The sequence below is a fragment of the Somniosus microcephalus genome, chromosome 12 (assembly GCF_052327205.1).
Source record: "Somniosus microcephalus isolate GS21.2 chromosome 12, FLI_Smic_1.0, whole genome shotgun sequence".
Classification (NCBI taxonomy): Eukaryota; Metazoa; Chordata; class Chondrichthyes; order Squaliformes; family Somniosidae; genus Somniosus; species Somniosus microcephalus.
The window spans coordinates 836,838-852,564 of record NC_140998.1 but is presented as its reverse complement, the minus strand read 5'-3'; the positions used below and the strand labels follow the sequence as shown (position 1 = coordinate 852,564).

Here is a 15,727-nt window from a genome sequence, read left to right as displayed (position 1 = left end):
TAGCATTGGATCAAAGAAAGAAGCTTATAATGTTGCCAAAAAGAGTAGCAAGCCTGAGGATTGGGAGGATTTTAGAATTCAAAGGAGGACCAAGAAATTGATAAAGGAAGGGAAAATAGAATGAGAGAGTAAATACTAGCGAGAGACATAAAAACAGACTGTAAAAGCTTCTATAGGTATGTAAAAAGGAGAAGATTAGTGAAAGTAAATGTGGGTCCCTTACAGGCTGAGACAGGAGAAATTATAATGGGGAATAAGGAAATGGCAGAGAAATTAAACAAATACTTTGTGTCTGTCTTCACAGAAGAAGACGCAATAAACTTCCTGGAAATAGCGGAGAACCGAGGCTCTAGTGAGAATGCGGAACTGAAAGAAATTAGTATTAGTAAAAAAAAAATAGTACTGGAGAAATTAATGGGACTGAAAGCCGATAAATGCCTGGACCTGATGGCCTACATCCTAGGGTTTTGAAAGAGGTGGCTATAGAGATAGTGGATGCATTGGTTGTCATTTTCCAAAATTCCATAGATTCTAGAACAGTTCCCGCGGATTGGAAGGTAGCAAATGTAACCCCACTATTTAATAAAGGAGGGAGAGAGAAAACGGGGAACTACAGACCAGTTAGCCAGACATCAGTAATAGGGAAAATGCTAGAATCTATTAAGGACTTGGTAACAGGGCACTTAGAAAATGATAATAGGATTGAGCAGAGTCAGCACGGATTTATGAAAGGGAAATCTTGTTCGACAAATCTGTTGGAGTTTTTTTTGAGGTTGTAACTAGCAAAATAGATAAGGGGGAACCAGTGGATGTGGTGTATTTGGATTTTCAGTAGGCAGTAGATAAGGTGCCACACAAGAGGTCATTAAACAAAATTAGGGCTCATGGGATTGGGGGTAATTTACTAGCATGGATTGAGGATTGGTTAATGGACATAAAACAGAAAGTAGGAATAAACGGGTCATTTTCAGGTTGGCAGGCTGTAACTAGTGAGGTACCGCATAGATGAGTGCTTGGGCCTCAGCTATTCACAATCTATATCAATGATTTGGATGAGGGGACCAAATGTAATATATCCAAGTCTGCTGATGATACAAAGCTGGGTGGGAATGTAAGTTGTGAGGAGGATGCAAAGAGGCTTCAAGGGGATATAGACAGGCTAAGTGAGTGGGCAAGAACATGGCAAATGGCAAATAACGTGGAGAGATATGAAGTTATCCACTTTGGTAGGAGAAATAGAAAAGCAGAGTATTTTTTAAATGGAGAAAGATTGGGAAATGTTGGCGTTTAGAGGGACCTGGGTGTCCTTGTACACAAATCACCTTCACAGTCTCAGAATAAGGGGTCGGCCATCTAGGACTGAGATGAGGAGAAATTTCTTCACTCAGAGGGTGGTGAATTTTTGGAATTCTCTTCCCCAGAGGGCTGTGGAGGCTCAGTCGTTGAGTATATTCAAGACAGAGATAAGACAGATTTTTGAAAAACTGGGGAATCAAGGGTTATGGGGAGCGGACAGGATAGTGGAGTTGAGGCCAAGATCAGATATGATCATATTCAATGGCAGAGCAGGCTCGAGGGGCCGAATGGACTACTCCTGCCCCTTAGTAGTGGGGTCAATAACCAGGGGGCATAGTTTCAAGGTAAGGGGCAGGAGGTTTAGAGGGGATTTGAGGAAAAACTTTTTCACCCAGAGGGTGGTTGGAATCTGGAACTCACTGCCTGAAAGGGTGGTAGAGGCAGGAACCCTCACAACATTCAAGAAGCATTTAGATGAGCACTTGAAACGCTATAGCATACAAGGCTACGGACCAAGTGCTGGAAAATGGGATTAGAATAGACAGGGCTTGATGGCCGGCGCGGACACGATGGGCTTCTTTCTGTACTGTATAACTCTATGGCTCTATGAAAGATGTGATTGCACTAGAGAGGGTACAGAGGAGATTTACAAGGATATTGCTGGGAGTAGAGAATCTTAGCTCTGAGGAAAGACTGGGTAGGCTGGGTCTGTTTTCCTTGAAACAGAGGAGGCTGAGGGGAGACCTTAGAGGTATATAAAATTATGAGGGGCATAGATAAAGTGGATAGAAAGGACCCATTCCCTTAGCAGAGGGGTCAAAAACCAGGGGACAAAGATTTTAAATAATTGGTGGAAGGTTTAGAGGAGATTTGCGCATGGACCTGACACCTAGCGGCGGGAAGAGGATTATAGCCACTTAACTGGTTGTTAACAGGCAGTTAACAGCTTTTTCCAATTTTGACACTTCTACTTTGGGTTCCCCAACGTCCGGACACCACGCCAGTTAAGTGTGGCATGCTGTGCGTCTGCTGTAATGTTTCTGCATTGATGACAGCTGCAGAAGTGGTGTGAAGGATCTAATGGTGCACTGGTGAGTTTCAGAGGTAAGAAAATGTTGGGAAATTAATTTTTAATGCATTTAGATTTTCTGTAGGTAACAAGTATTGATTTGTGTCGTCCCACCTCATTGGGAGAACCTCCCTCACCAATTGACGCAAAATCACGTCTGTGGGCCGGATGTCGTTGGGGGCGGGACTGGAACCCGGAAGCCACCTGACACACTCCCAAGCTGCCTCGAGCCAGAAAATCGCGACCCCAGAGTGTGCAAAGGGATATAGATAGGTTAAACGAGTCGGCAAAAATTTGGCAGATGGAGTATAATGTGGGAAAATGTGAGGTTACCCACTTTGGTAGGAAGAATAGAAAAGCAAAATATTAGAGAGAGAGAGAGAGACTACAGAATGCTGCGGTGCAGAGGGATCTGGGAGTCCTCGTACATGGAACACAAAGTTAGCATGCAGGTACAGCAAGTAATTAGGAAGGCAAATGGAATGTTGGTCCTTATTTCAGGGGGGATGGAGTATAAAAGTAGGGAAGTCTTGCTACAACTGTACAGGGTATTGGTGAGACCACACCTGGAGTACTGCGTACAGTTTTGGTCTCCTTATTTAAGGAGGGATATTCTTGCATTGGAGGCAGTTCAGAGAAGGTTCACTAGGTGTACTCCTGGGATGAAGGGGCTGTCTTATTATATTTATCGACAGAGCCATCGGGCATTGCTGAAGATTTTTCTTTACCTGTCCTTCACAGTGTTGAACTTGAGCATGCTCAGCACCGCTCCCAGAATAAAAAACATCAGGATCGGATCCAACAGGATATACTGCGAAATAGTAATACATCCAGTGTCTGCCAATAGAAAGACATGTTCCAGTAATACATCGTGTCTGCCAATAGAAAGACATGTTCCAGTAATACATCGTGTCTGCCAATAGAAAGACATGTTGGATCTTGGGAGTCACTGAGCTGAACTGGACCTGCTGCATCAACACTGTTGCTTCAAGATCAGGGCAGAGGCTGGATACTCTGCAACGAGTAGCTCACCTGGTCATCCCTCAAAGTCTCTCTACCATCTACAAGGCTCAAGTCAGGATTGTGATGGATTACTCAATCCTCATCTTGGTAGGTGAAGCCACAACAACACTGAAGAAGCTCGACACCATCCAGGACAGAGCACTTTACATGATCAGTTCTGTATCACTGCTACTGGACTCAATACCCACCCCCTTCATCATCGCACTGTGGCTGTAGTATAATCTACAGGATGCACTGCAGCAACTCAACAATTAGACAAAAATACAATGCCAAGCCACAGAGTGAGATATCAGAAGGGGCGACTAAAAACTTGGTCAAAGAAATGGTTTTACATAAAGTATGAAAAAGCACACAATTCTGAAAGTAATGCTTGTTATTTTCCAGATTCCTTTCTTTCCTTGTAATTCAATTCCATACTTTAATACCACATTTTTCAATCAACGTGTAATATTTTACTACATCTCTGTCCAATCGTGTAACTGGTCCAAATCCTTTTGCAAATCTGTTGCTGCATTTTCTGTCTCAACTGCTCTCCTGATTTATCATCACTAAATCATAAGATAGGATCAGATGAAGAATGTGGCCGTATAGTAACAGCTTGTAGAGCATCAGATGCAAACAAGAGATAAAGAACTCAAAATGGTGATGCCAGACCAAGACCTCAAAAGGCAGCCCCCACCGCCCTCCGAGATATCTTCAGGGTATGTTTTGTTGACTTACATTTGATACATTGAGCACAACAAATGAAATTGTCACAGTGCGCACTTCCGTATAACCAAGATCTCTGAACAGTTATACGGCCATGGACTGTGCAGCACATTCCAATCATTTCAGTAAGAAACTTACCAAAGATAAGAATAACAGCAGCAAGCAGTGCAGCAGTAAGTGAACCAGTCAGCTCCAATACGATGAGGTATGCAAAGGGAACCAGACAGGACCCTAGGGTTGCACAGAGCTGCATAGATATTGGGAGGGGAGAGCACACAAGACAAAAAGAGAACAGGTTAGCACGGGAAAAGCATAAAAAGTAACTGGACTGTGGAAATAACAGCAATAGATACATATATCGAGAGGACATTCTCTTGAAATATAATGAAAGCTGCAATAGGCAGTGTTCAAACAACATGTAAATGGTTAGCTCTGGTCTCACTTCATTGTTACACTTCTCACTATTTACACATTCATTACTATGCTCACAATCACAGCAGTGGAAATAAAAATGAAAATATAGGGGAAGAAAGCACTCGATCCTTGCAATACAGCTGAACTGATAACTGAAGCCAACTCACGATCCATCACACACCGAATCACAAGAGAGCAGCAACATCAATCAGGATTCAAATAGTTTCAGCGGAGTTTCCTTCCCTCAGTCTGATGTTCTTGGAATGAAGTTTATCCTCCATGTACATTACGATTCGGTGAATCATCTCCCGAGAGACCCGCTTTACTGGAAAGGAAACCTCAGGACTTTCCATTCAAAGGCTAGATCTTGTGCAGTGCCAACTAATGCCAGAAGAAACGTTTAACCTCAGTGTACCCAGCACCTTTTACTGGGGCCAGATAGCTCTAGGTTGTCTGAGTGATCAAAGTTGCACATCTCCCCCACTGAAATAGTCCCAGTATTAATGGGAATAATTGGTAGGTCTTTCAGAGAGCTGGCACAGGCACGATGGGCCAAATGGTGTATGATTCTAAGTCTCTCCTCCTAACTACAGTCCAAACCCTGGCATTCTCCTGGTGAATCTATGCCATGCAATCTCTATGGCTTTAAGGGGGCGCAAAACTGCACACAGTACTCTGTGGCCGAACTATTGCCCCAATTAGCAAATCCAAAATGTTTATTTTTAAATGGCTTTACCTACTTCCACACGCACTAAGGGAATTATGAAACATAGAGGTTACAACACAGAAACAGGCCATTCGGCCCAACCAGCATTTAGCCTCCAAATAGTTTCTCGGGCCTCTGCGGTTTCCTCTGGCATTTCCCTCAGGACCCAGGGATGTATCCCATTGGATTCTGGGACTTTGCCTTCCTTTAACCCAACTAATCAAAAATTCTCCTTTTATCCATCATAATATCCATCCTCTTGCTCTCAATCACTTCTTCTCTCGCTCTGTGCTGTAAATGCGATGCAATATCCTTCTCTTTAGTAAAAACGACACAAAGTACTTAAATACCATCATTTTTTGATCATCTACAAATTGATAAACCCCTCAGAGATTCCAACCTGCTTTTAATAATAAGTTATTTGAATCCAGGTCTCTGTTCATTTACACTGTGCAGCATCTTGCCATGAAGTACATTACTCCCATTCCCAGTAGTTCCTCCCAGAATGTTTCACCTCATATTTATCCATGTTAAATTGCAACTGCCATTTATCCGCTCACTCGGCTAACCTGTCTACATCTACCCGAAGTAAGAAGAAATGAAGTTATGCTAAACCTTTTATAAATCACTGGTTAGGCCTTATCACTGGTGTTATGTATTGTGTGTTCTATTGTGTGCTCTCCTCCCACCTGTGGTGGCGCTGTCACAGGAGATAAATGGTTGGGTGTTCTCTGTTAAGTTTAGCTCTCTTTGTTCGGAACTTTCCAGAACTTCTTTTCCTTCCAATAAAGCACTTCATGTTTGAATCTCTGAGTTCTGAGTCCTAAATTGTGTCTAGGTAGAAAGGTACCAACACAACAACTGGAAGGATGTCAAGGCTTTGGCGAGGGTGCAGAAGAGATTTACTATAATGGTACCAAGGATGACGGACTTCAGTTATGTGGAGAAACTAGAAAACATAAGAATATAAGAATTAGGAGCAGGACTAAGCCATCGGGTCCCTCGAGCCTGCTCTGCCATTCAATAAAGCTATGGCTGATCTTCGGCCTCAGCTCCACCTTCCCGCCCGATCCCCATATCCCTCGGTTTCCCCATGAGTCTAAAAATCTATCTATCTCAGCCTTGAATATACTCAATGACTCAGCATCCACATCCGTTTGGGGTAGAGGATTCCAAAGATTCGCAACCCGAGTGAGGAAATTCCTCCTTAGCTCAGTTTTAACTGGCCCTTACCCTGAGACTCTGCCCCCTAGTTCTAGACTCTCCAGCCAGGGGGAAACAACCTCTCAGCATCTACCCTGTCAATCCCCCTCAGAATATGTATGTTTCAATGAGATCACCTCTCAGAGTCATAGTGTTTTACAGCACAGAAAGAGGCCCTTCGGCCCATCGTGTCCACGCCGGCCATCAAACCCTGTCTATTCTAATCCCATTTTCCAGCACTTGGTCCGTAGCCTTGTATGCTATGGTGTTTCAAGTGCTCGTCTAAATGCTTCTTGAATGTTGTGAGGGTTCCTGCCTCTACCACCCTTTCAGGCAGTGAGTTCCACATTCCAACCACCCTCTGGGTGAAAAAGTTTTTCCTCAAATCCCCTCTAAACCTCCTGCCCCTTATCTTGAAACTATGCCCCCTGGTTATTGACCCCGCTACTAAGGGGAAAAGTTCCTTTCTATCTACCCTATCTATGCCCCACATAATTTTGTACACCTCAATCAGGTCCCCCCTCAGCCTTCTCTGCTCCAAGGAAAACAACCCCAGCCTGTCCAGTCTCTCTTCAAAGCTAAAGCACTCCAGCCCAGGTAACATCCTGGTGAATCTCCTCTGCACCCTCTCCAATGCAATCACATCCTTTCTATAGTGTGGTGACCAGAACTGCACACAGTATTCCAGCTGTGGCCTAACTAGCATTTTGTACAGCTCCATCATAACCTCCCTGCTCTTATATTCTATGCCTCAGTTAATGAAGGCAAGTAGCCCATATGCCTTTTTTAACCACCTTATCTACCTGTCCTACTGCCTTCAGGGATCTATGTAAATGCACACCAAGGTCCCTCTGATCCTCTGTCCTTCCTAGGGTCCTACCATTCATTGTGTATTCCCTTGCCTTGTTAGTCCTCCCAAATTGCATCACCTCACACTTTTCAGGGTTAAATTCCATTTGTCACTCTTCTGCCCATCTGACCAACCCATCTATATCGTTATATAGCCTGAGGCTTCCCTCCTCGCTATTTACCACTCCACCAATTTTCATGTCATCTGTGAACTTATTGATCATAACTCCTACATTCATATCTAAATCATTAATGTATACTGCAAACAGCAAAGGACCCAGCACCGATCCCTGCGGTACACCACTGGACACAGACTTCCAGTCACAAAAACAACCTTCGACCATCACTCTCTGCCTCCTGGCACTAAGCCAATTTTGGATCCAATGTGCCAAATTGCCCTGGATCCCAAGGGCTCTTACCTTCTTGACCAGTCTCCCATGCGGGACTTTGTCAAAAGCCTTACTGAAGTCCATGTAGACTGCATCAACTGCACTACCCTCATCCACACACCTAGTCACCCCCTCGAAAAATTCAATCAAATTGGTTAGACATGATCTCCCCCTAACAAAGCTATGCTGACTATCCTTGATTAATCCTTGCCTCTCCAAGTGGAGACTAATTCTGTCCCTCAGAATTTTTTCCAATAATTTCCCTACCACTGATGTTAGGCTCACTGGCCTGTAAGTCCCTGGTTTGTCCCTACTACCTTTCTTGAATAATGGTACTACGTTAGCTGTCCTCCAGTCCTCTGGCACCTCCCCTGTGGCCAGACAGGTTCTGAAAATGTGTGTCAGAGCCCCTTGCCTCACACAGCAGCCTGGGATACATCTCGTTTGGGCCTGGGGATTTATCCACTTTTAAGCCCGCTAAAACCGCTAGTACCTCCTCCCTCTCAATACTAATTTGTTCAAGTATATCACAATCCCCCTGCCTGATTTCTATACCTACATCATCCTTCTCCATAGTGAACACAGATGCAAAATATTCATTTAAAACCTCACCTACATCTTCTGGCTCTAAACACAGATTGCCACTTTGGTCCCTAATGGGCCCTACTCTTTCCCTGGTTATTCTCTTGCCATTAATATACTTAGAAAACACCGTGGGATTTTCCTTTATTTTGCCCGCCAGTGTTTTTTCATGCCCCCTCTTCGCTCTCCTAATTTCTTTAAGTACCCCCCTGCACTTTCTATACTCCTCTCGGGCTTCCACTGTCTTTAGTCCTTTGTTACAGCCAAAAACCTCCCTTTTTTCCTAATCCATTTTTGTATATCCGTTGATATCCAGGGTTCCCTGGGCTTGTTGGTCCTGCCCTTGACCTTTACGGGAACATGTTGGCGTTGTACTCTCTCTAGTTCCTCTCTGAAAGACTCCCACTCATTCAGAAGCTGGGATTGGTTCTCCTTAGAGAGCAGAGAAGGTTAAGAGGAGTTTTAATAGAGGTATTCAAAATGATGTTCAGATTATTATTTGAATGGCAATAGATTGGGAGAAGGGGAAGTGCAGAGAGACCTGGGTGTTCTTGTGCACCAGTCGCTGAAGGTAAGCATACAGGTGCAGCGGGCGGTTAAGAACGCAAATGGTATGTTGGCCTTCGTAGCGAGAGGGTTCGAGTACAGGAACAAGGATGTCTTACTGCAGTTGTACAGGGCCTTGGTGAGACCACACCTTGAGTATTGTGTGCAGTTTTGGTCGCCTTACCTGAGGAAGGACGTTCTTGCCATGGAAGGAGTGCAGCGAAGATTCACCAGGCTGATACCTGGGATGGCAGGAATGACATACGAGGAGAGATTGTGTCAATTGGGCTTATACTCACTGGAGTTTAGAAGATTGAGAGGGGATCTCATCGAAACCTATAAAATTCTGTCAGGTCTGGACAGACTAGATGCAGAAAGGATGTTTCTGATGGCCGGGGAGTCCAGAACCAGGGGTCACAGTCTAAGGATAAGGGGTAAGCCATTTAGGACTGAAATGAGGAATTTCTTCACCCAGAGAGTGGTGAACCTGTGGAATTCTCTGCCACAGAGGGCGGTGGAGGCCAGTTCATTAAATATATTCAAGAAAGAGTTGGATATATTTCTTGAGGCTAAAGGGATCAAGGGATATGGGGAGAAAGCAGGGACAGGGTACTGAATTTGGATGATCAGCCATGATCTCATTGAATGGCGGAGCAGGCTCGAGGGGCCCAATGGCCGACTCCTGCTCCTATCTTCTATGTTTCTATGATATGAGGTTTAGAGAAAATAGGGAGAAAATGTTTCCAGTGGCAGAAGGGTCAGTAACAGGAGGACTCAGAATTAAGGTAATTGGTAAAAGAACCATGAGGAACAGTTTTTTTTAATATAAGTTATGATCTGAAACACACTGCCTGATAGGGTGGTGAAAGCAGATTCAATAATAACTTTTGAAAGGGAATTGGATAAATACTTGAAGAGGAAAAAATTTGCAGGGCTACGGGAAAAGAGCAGGGAGTGCGATTAATTGGATCGGTCTTTCGAAGAGCCGGCACAGGCACGATGGGACAAGGGACCTGCTTCTGTGCTGTACGATTTCATGATTCCAAGACTTCTACGGTCCTCACTGTCTGCCAAATCTCCTAATTTTGTGTCATTAACGAATTTCATGATTGTGCTCCATATGTCCAAGTAGTCTATATCTACACATCGATATATATATCGCAAAAGCCAGAAAAAGCAGCAAACCTGAGGATTGGGAGCAGTTTAGGATTCAGCAAAGGAGGACAAAAGGATTAATTAAGAGGGGGAAAATAGAGTACGAGAGTAAGCTTGCAGGTAACATGAAAACTGACTGTAAAAGCTTCTATAGATATGTGAAGAGAAAAAGATTGGTGAAGTCAAGCGTAGGTCCCTTGCAGTCAGAATCAGGGGAATTTATAATGGGGAACAAAGAAATGGCAGACCAATTAAATACATACTTTGGTTCTGTCTTCACAAAGGAGGACACAAATAACCTCCCAGAGATGTCAGGGAACATAGGATCTAATGAGAGAGAGGAACTGAATGAAATCAGTATTTGTAGGGAAATTGTGTTAGAGAAATTGATGGGATTGAAGGCCGATAAATCGCCAGGGCCTGATAATCTACATCCTAGGGTACTTAAGGAAGTGGCCCTAGAAATAGTAGATGCATTGCTGGTCATCTTCCAAAATTCTATAGACTCTGGAACAGTTCCCATGGATTGGAGGGTAGCTAATGTAACCCCACTTTTTAAAAAAGATGGTACAGACAAAACGGGGAATTATAGACCAGTAAGTCTGACATCGGTAGTGGGGAAAATGCTAGAGTCCATTATAAAAGATGTAATAGCAGAGCACTTGGAAAACAGTGACAGGATCAGACAAAGTCAACATGGATTTACAAAAGGTAAATCGTGCTTGACTAATCTACTGGAATTTTTTGAGGATGTAACTGGTAGAATAGAGAAGGGAGAACCAGTGGATGTGGTGCATTTGGACTTTCAGAAGGCTTTCGATAAGGTCCGGCATAAGAGACTAGCGTGCAAAGTTAAAGCACATGGGATTGGAGGTAAGGTACTGACTTGGATAGAAAACTGGTTGGCAGACAGGAAGCAAAGAGTTGGAATAAACAGGTCTTTTTCCGAGTGGAAGGCAGTGACTAGTGGGGTACCGCAGGATCGGTGCTAGGACCCCAGCTATTCACAATATATATTAATGATCTAGACGAGGGAACTAGATGTAATATCTCCAAGTTTGCAGACGACACAAAGCTGGGTGGGCGTGTGTGCTGTGAGGAGGAAGCAGAGAAACTCCAGCACGATTTGGACAGGTTGGGCGATTGGGCAGATGCAGCATAATGTGGATAAATGCAAGGTTATCCACTTTGGTGGCAAAAACAGGAAGGCAGATTATCATCTGAACGGCAATAGATTGGGAAAAGGGGAAGTGCAACGTGTGGTAAACCACTTTTATCGTTCACTATCGTTACACTATAGTTATCACTGTTATATTGTTATCACTGTTCTCACTGTTGTATCACTATACGAGGTCGCCTCTTGTCACACTGTTATACCTGGGCTGACCATCACTGACTCCGCCCATGGCTCCACCTACCTGCCCAGGTATAAAGGTAGTCGACTGGCTGGTATTCCTCCTTGTTGGATCCGATCACCCATGAGGGTGGGCTCTGTTATTTAGTCAATAAAAACCTATAGTTACTTTCCTAACTCGTCGCTTTTCATTGGACGAATTGATAGGTATATCAATTTTATTGACTAAATTTTAAGATGTCTCATCCAGACGCCCCGCCACAACAGCCACAGCAGCCTTCAGACGCCGAGCCGCAACAATCACAACAGCCGGCTTGGCTGCGAGCCCTCAGACCACCGTACCTGGATCTAAATCCACGGGCAGCGAACGCAGCCCTCGACTTCGATCACTGGCTGGGCTGCTTTGAAGCCTACCTGGAAGAGTCCAACGTGCCTCAGAGATCCAAGCTAAGAGTTCTGAACGCCCAACTGAGCCCTAAAGTATTCGCGCTCATCCGGGACCTTAAAACATACGAGGACGCCATCAACCGGCTGAAAAGACAGTACCAAACCCCGGTAAACCCCATGTATACCAGGCACCTCCGAAGGTCCCGCCCGCAACTGCCAGGGGAGCCGGTGGAGGAATTTTTACAGGTGCTACAAGCACTCGGCAGAGACTGTAACTTTAAAGCAGTAACGGCGGCAGAAAATACGGAAGACAACGTCCGCGATGCCTTCGTGAAAGGCCTACGGTCCGACTACTCACGGCAGCGATTACTGGAAGCAAAGGACCTCGACCTGGACAAAGCTGCAGCCCTCGCTCTCTCCCTGGAGGTGGCCCATCGGGACCAGGAGGCGTTCTCCAGGTACTGTTCGCGACCCTGGGACTCGGGCCCGACCCCTACCGCAATACCCTTCACCGCGCCGCCCCCGGGACCTACCTCAGCGTCAGCGTCCCGGACCCGATCGGGACCGCCACCCCCGGTACCGGCTCCGACATCGGACCCCCGCGGCTGCTTTTTCTGCGGCCAGGAGAAACACCCGAGGTCGCGCTGCCCAGCTAGGAACTCCACCTGCTCAACCTGCAGGAAGAAAGGCCACCTTGCTAAGGCCTGCAGAAGTGGATCTTCAGAGGCCAGCAGTGCCTCATGCGAACTGTGGGGGCGGCCATCTTCCTTCAAGGCAACAGAGGCCAGCATCCCCACACGTGAGTCATGGGGCGGCCATCTTTGATCAAGGCAACCGACCCCAATAGTGCCTCATGTGAGTTATGGGGGCAGCCATTTTGTCCAACCTCGTGGGAGACGCCATTTTACCCACCACGCTCGACTGCCACCGTGCCTCCAGACCAGACGACCGCCTCACCCGCAGACGACAACGACTCGCTCAGCTACACACTAGCCTCCGTCACTCTGGATCAAGCCCGCCCGCATCACCTGTCCAAGTCGATGATGGACATCAAAGTAAACGGCCACGCCACGACCTGCCTGTTCGACAGCGGAAGCACGGAGAGCTTCATCCACCCAGACACGGTGAGCCACTACTCCCTCCCCGTCCTGCCAACGCGCAACCGAATCTCGATGGCATCAAGGGCCCACGCCACGGACATCAGCGGCTACTGTGTTGTGACCCTGTCGGTTAAGGGTACGGAGTATAAAAACTTTAAACTCCTCGTCCTCCCCCAGCTCTGCGCTGCCGTCCTACTAGGGCTGGACTTCCAATCCCACCTCCAAAGTGTCACCCTAGCATACGGTGGACCCCTCCCCCCACTCACAGTCGACAACCAGCGGATGTTAAACCGCCCACCGCGTAACACCTGCAGCCTATCCACCCTCAAGGTCCCGCCACCTTCCCTGTTCGCTAACCTAACCCCCGACTGCAAACCCGTCGCTACCAAGAGCAGGCGGTACAGCGCCGGGGACAGGGCCTTCATTAGCTATGAGGTGCGGCGCCTCCTAAAAGAGGGCATCATCGAGGGGAGCAGCAGCCCCTGGCGTGCCCAGGTCGTGGTCGTTAAGACCGGCGATAAAAATCGCTTGGTCATCGACAACAGCCAGACCATAAACAGGTACACCCAGCTCGACGCATACCCCCTTCCCCGCATATCTGACATGGTCAATCAGATTGCACAATACCGAGTATTCTCGACCATCGACCTTAAGTCGGCCTACCACCAACTCCCTATCAGCCCGGAGGACCGCCAGTATACCGCCTTCGAGGCGAACGGGCGCCTCTACCACTTCCTTAGGGTCCCCTTCGGTGTCACCAACGGGGTGTCGGTCTTCCAAAGGGAGATGGACCGGATGGTCGACCAGAACGGACTGCAGGCCACGTTCCCTTATCTAGATAACGTCACCATCTGCGGCCGCGACCGGCAGGACCATGATGTGAATCTGGAGAAATTCCTCCGTACGGCCCAACGGCTGAACCTCACCTACAATAAGGAGAAATGTGTGTTTAACACCTCACGCCTTGCTATCCTCGGCTGTGTAGTAGAGAACGGAGTCATCGGCCCCGACCCCGAAAGAATGCGCCCCCTCATGGAGCTACCCCTCCCCCACTGTCCTAAGGCACTTAAGAGAACCCTGGGACTCTTCGCCTACTATGCCCAATGGGTGCCCAATTATGCGGACAAAGCCAGACCCCTCATGAAGTCCACATCCTTCCCCCTCACGGAGGAGGCGTGCGCGGCCTTCTCCCTCATTAAGGGAGACATAGCCAAAGCCACAATGCACGCAGTGGATGAGTCCATCCCCTTCCAAGTGGAGAGCGATGCATCCGACTTCGCCCTAGCCGCTACCCTTAACCAGGAGGGGAGGCCGGTGGCCTTCTTCTCAAGGACCCTACAGGGCCCTGAGATCCGACACTCGTCGGTCGAGAAGGAAGCCCAGGCGATCGTGGAGGCGGTACGACGCTGGAGGCATTACCTGGCAGGCAAACGATTTACCCTCCTCACCGACCAGCGTTCGGTCGCTTTCATGTTTAATAACAAGCTGAGGGGCAAAATCAAGAATGACAAGATCTTGAGGTGGAGAATCGAGCTATCCACCTACGATTATGAGATCTTGTACCGACCAGGTAAGCTGAACGAACCCCCTGGTGCTCTTTCACGAATTACATGCGCCAGCGCGCATATTGATAGACTTCAGACCCTCCACAACGACCTCTGCCACCCCGGGGTCACCAGACTTTACCATTTCATTAAGGCCCGCAACCTGACCTACTCCATCGAGGAGGTCAGGACCATGACCAGGAACTGCCAGACCTGTGCCGAGTGCAAACCGCACTTCTATAGGCCGGACAAAGCAAGCCTGATCAAGGCCACCTGCCCCTTCGAGCGCCTGAGCATCGACTTTAAGGGGCCCCTACCGTCATCCGACCGTAATGTGTACTTCCTCAACATCGTTGATGAGTACTCCCGTTTCCCCTTTGCCTTCCCCTGCCCAGACATGACCAGTACCACGGTCATTAAATGCCTGAACGAACTCTTCGCCTTGTTCGGGTTCCCGAACTATATACATAGTGACCGGGGCTCCTCCTTCATGAGCGAGGAACTCCGCCAGTTCCTACTAGCGAGAGGTATTGCAGCAAGCAGGACCACCAGCTACAACCCCCGAGGGAACGGCCAGGTGGAAAGAGAGAACGCGACTGTCTGGAAGGCCGTCATCTTAGCCTTAAAGTCTAAGGGCCTCCCAACCTCCCGCTGGCAGGAAGTCCTCCCGACAGCGCTGCATTCCATCCGGTCACTACTTTGCACTGCCATTAACGCCACCCCCCATGAACGAATGTTTGTTTTCCCCAGGAAGTCGACTACGGGAACCACTCTACCAACCTGGCTGACCTCTCCGGGGCCCGTCCTGCTGCGAAAGCACGTGAGGGCCCATAAAACGGACCCCCTGGTCGAGATGGTGAACCTCCTGCACGCCAACCCCCAGTACGCCTACGTGGCTTACCCAGACGGGCGGGAGGATACTGTCTCCTTACGAGACCTCGCACCCTCGGGCACTCCGGAGACACCACCTTTACCCCCCCCCAACCACCCCCCCAATTCCAGCCCAGGTAGACGGCATGCCGGAACCCCACGAGCCTTCGCCGACCACGCAGACACCAGCATTAACACCGGATAATGCAACACCGCCGCTGCGACGATCGGAGAGGCTTACGAGGCCTCCGGACAGACTGACATACCAGAACTGGTAGTACACTTCACCCCGCCGGACTCAAATCTAAAGAAGGGGTGAATGTGGTAAACCACTTTTATCGTTCACTATCGTTACACTATAGTTATCACTGTTATATTGTTCTCACTGTTCTCACTGTTGCATCACTATACGAGGTCGCCTCTTGTCACACTGTTATACCTGGGCTGACCATCACTGACTCCGCCCATGGCTCCACCTACCTGCCCAGGTATAAAGGTAGTCGACTGGCTGGTATTCCTCCTTGTTGGATCC

At 47.6% G+C, this 15,727-nt stretch overlaps 1 protein-coding gene across 1 annotated transcript in view; it reads right to left on the bottom strand.

Moving 5' to 3' along the window:
• Positions 1–15,727, bottom strand: part of pomt2 (protein-O-mannosyltransferase 2) — a 242,484-nt gene that overhangs the window by 192,708 nt on the left and 34,049 nt on the right. The window contains exons 4-5 of the mRNA XM_086002508.1: positions 4,235–4,343; positions 3,094–3,202 (exon numbers count right to left, since the gene is read on the bottom strand). Coding sequence (XP_085858634.1) covers positions 3,094–3,202; positions 4,235–4,343 — 218 coding nt within the window. The remainder of the gene's footprint in view (positions 1–3,093; positions 3,203–4,234; positions 4,344–15,727) is intronic.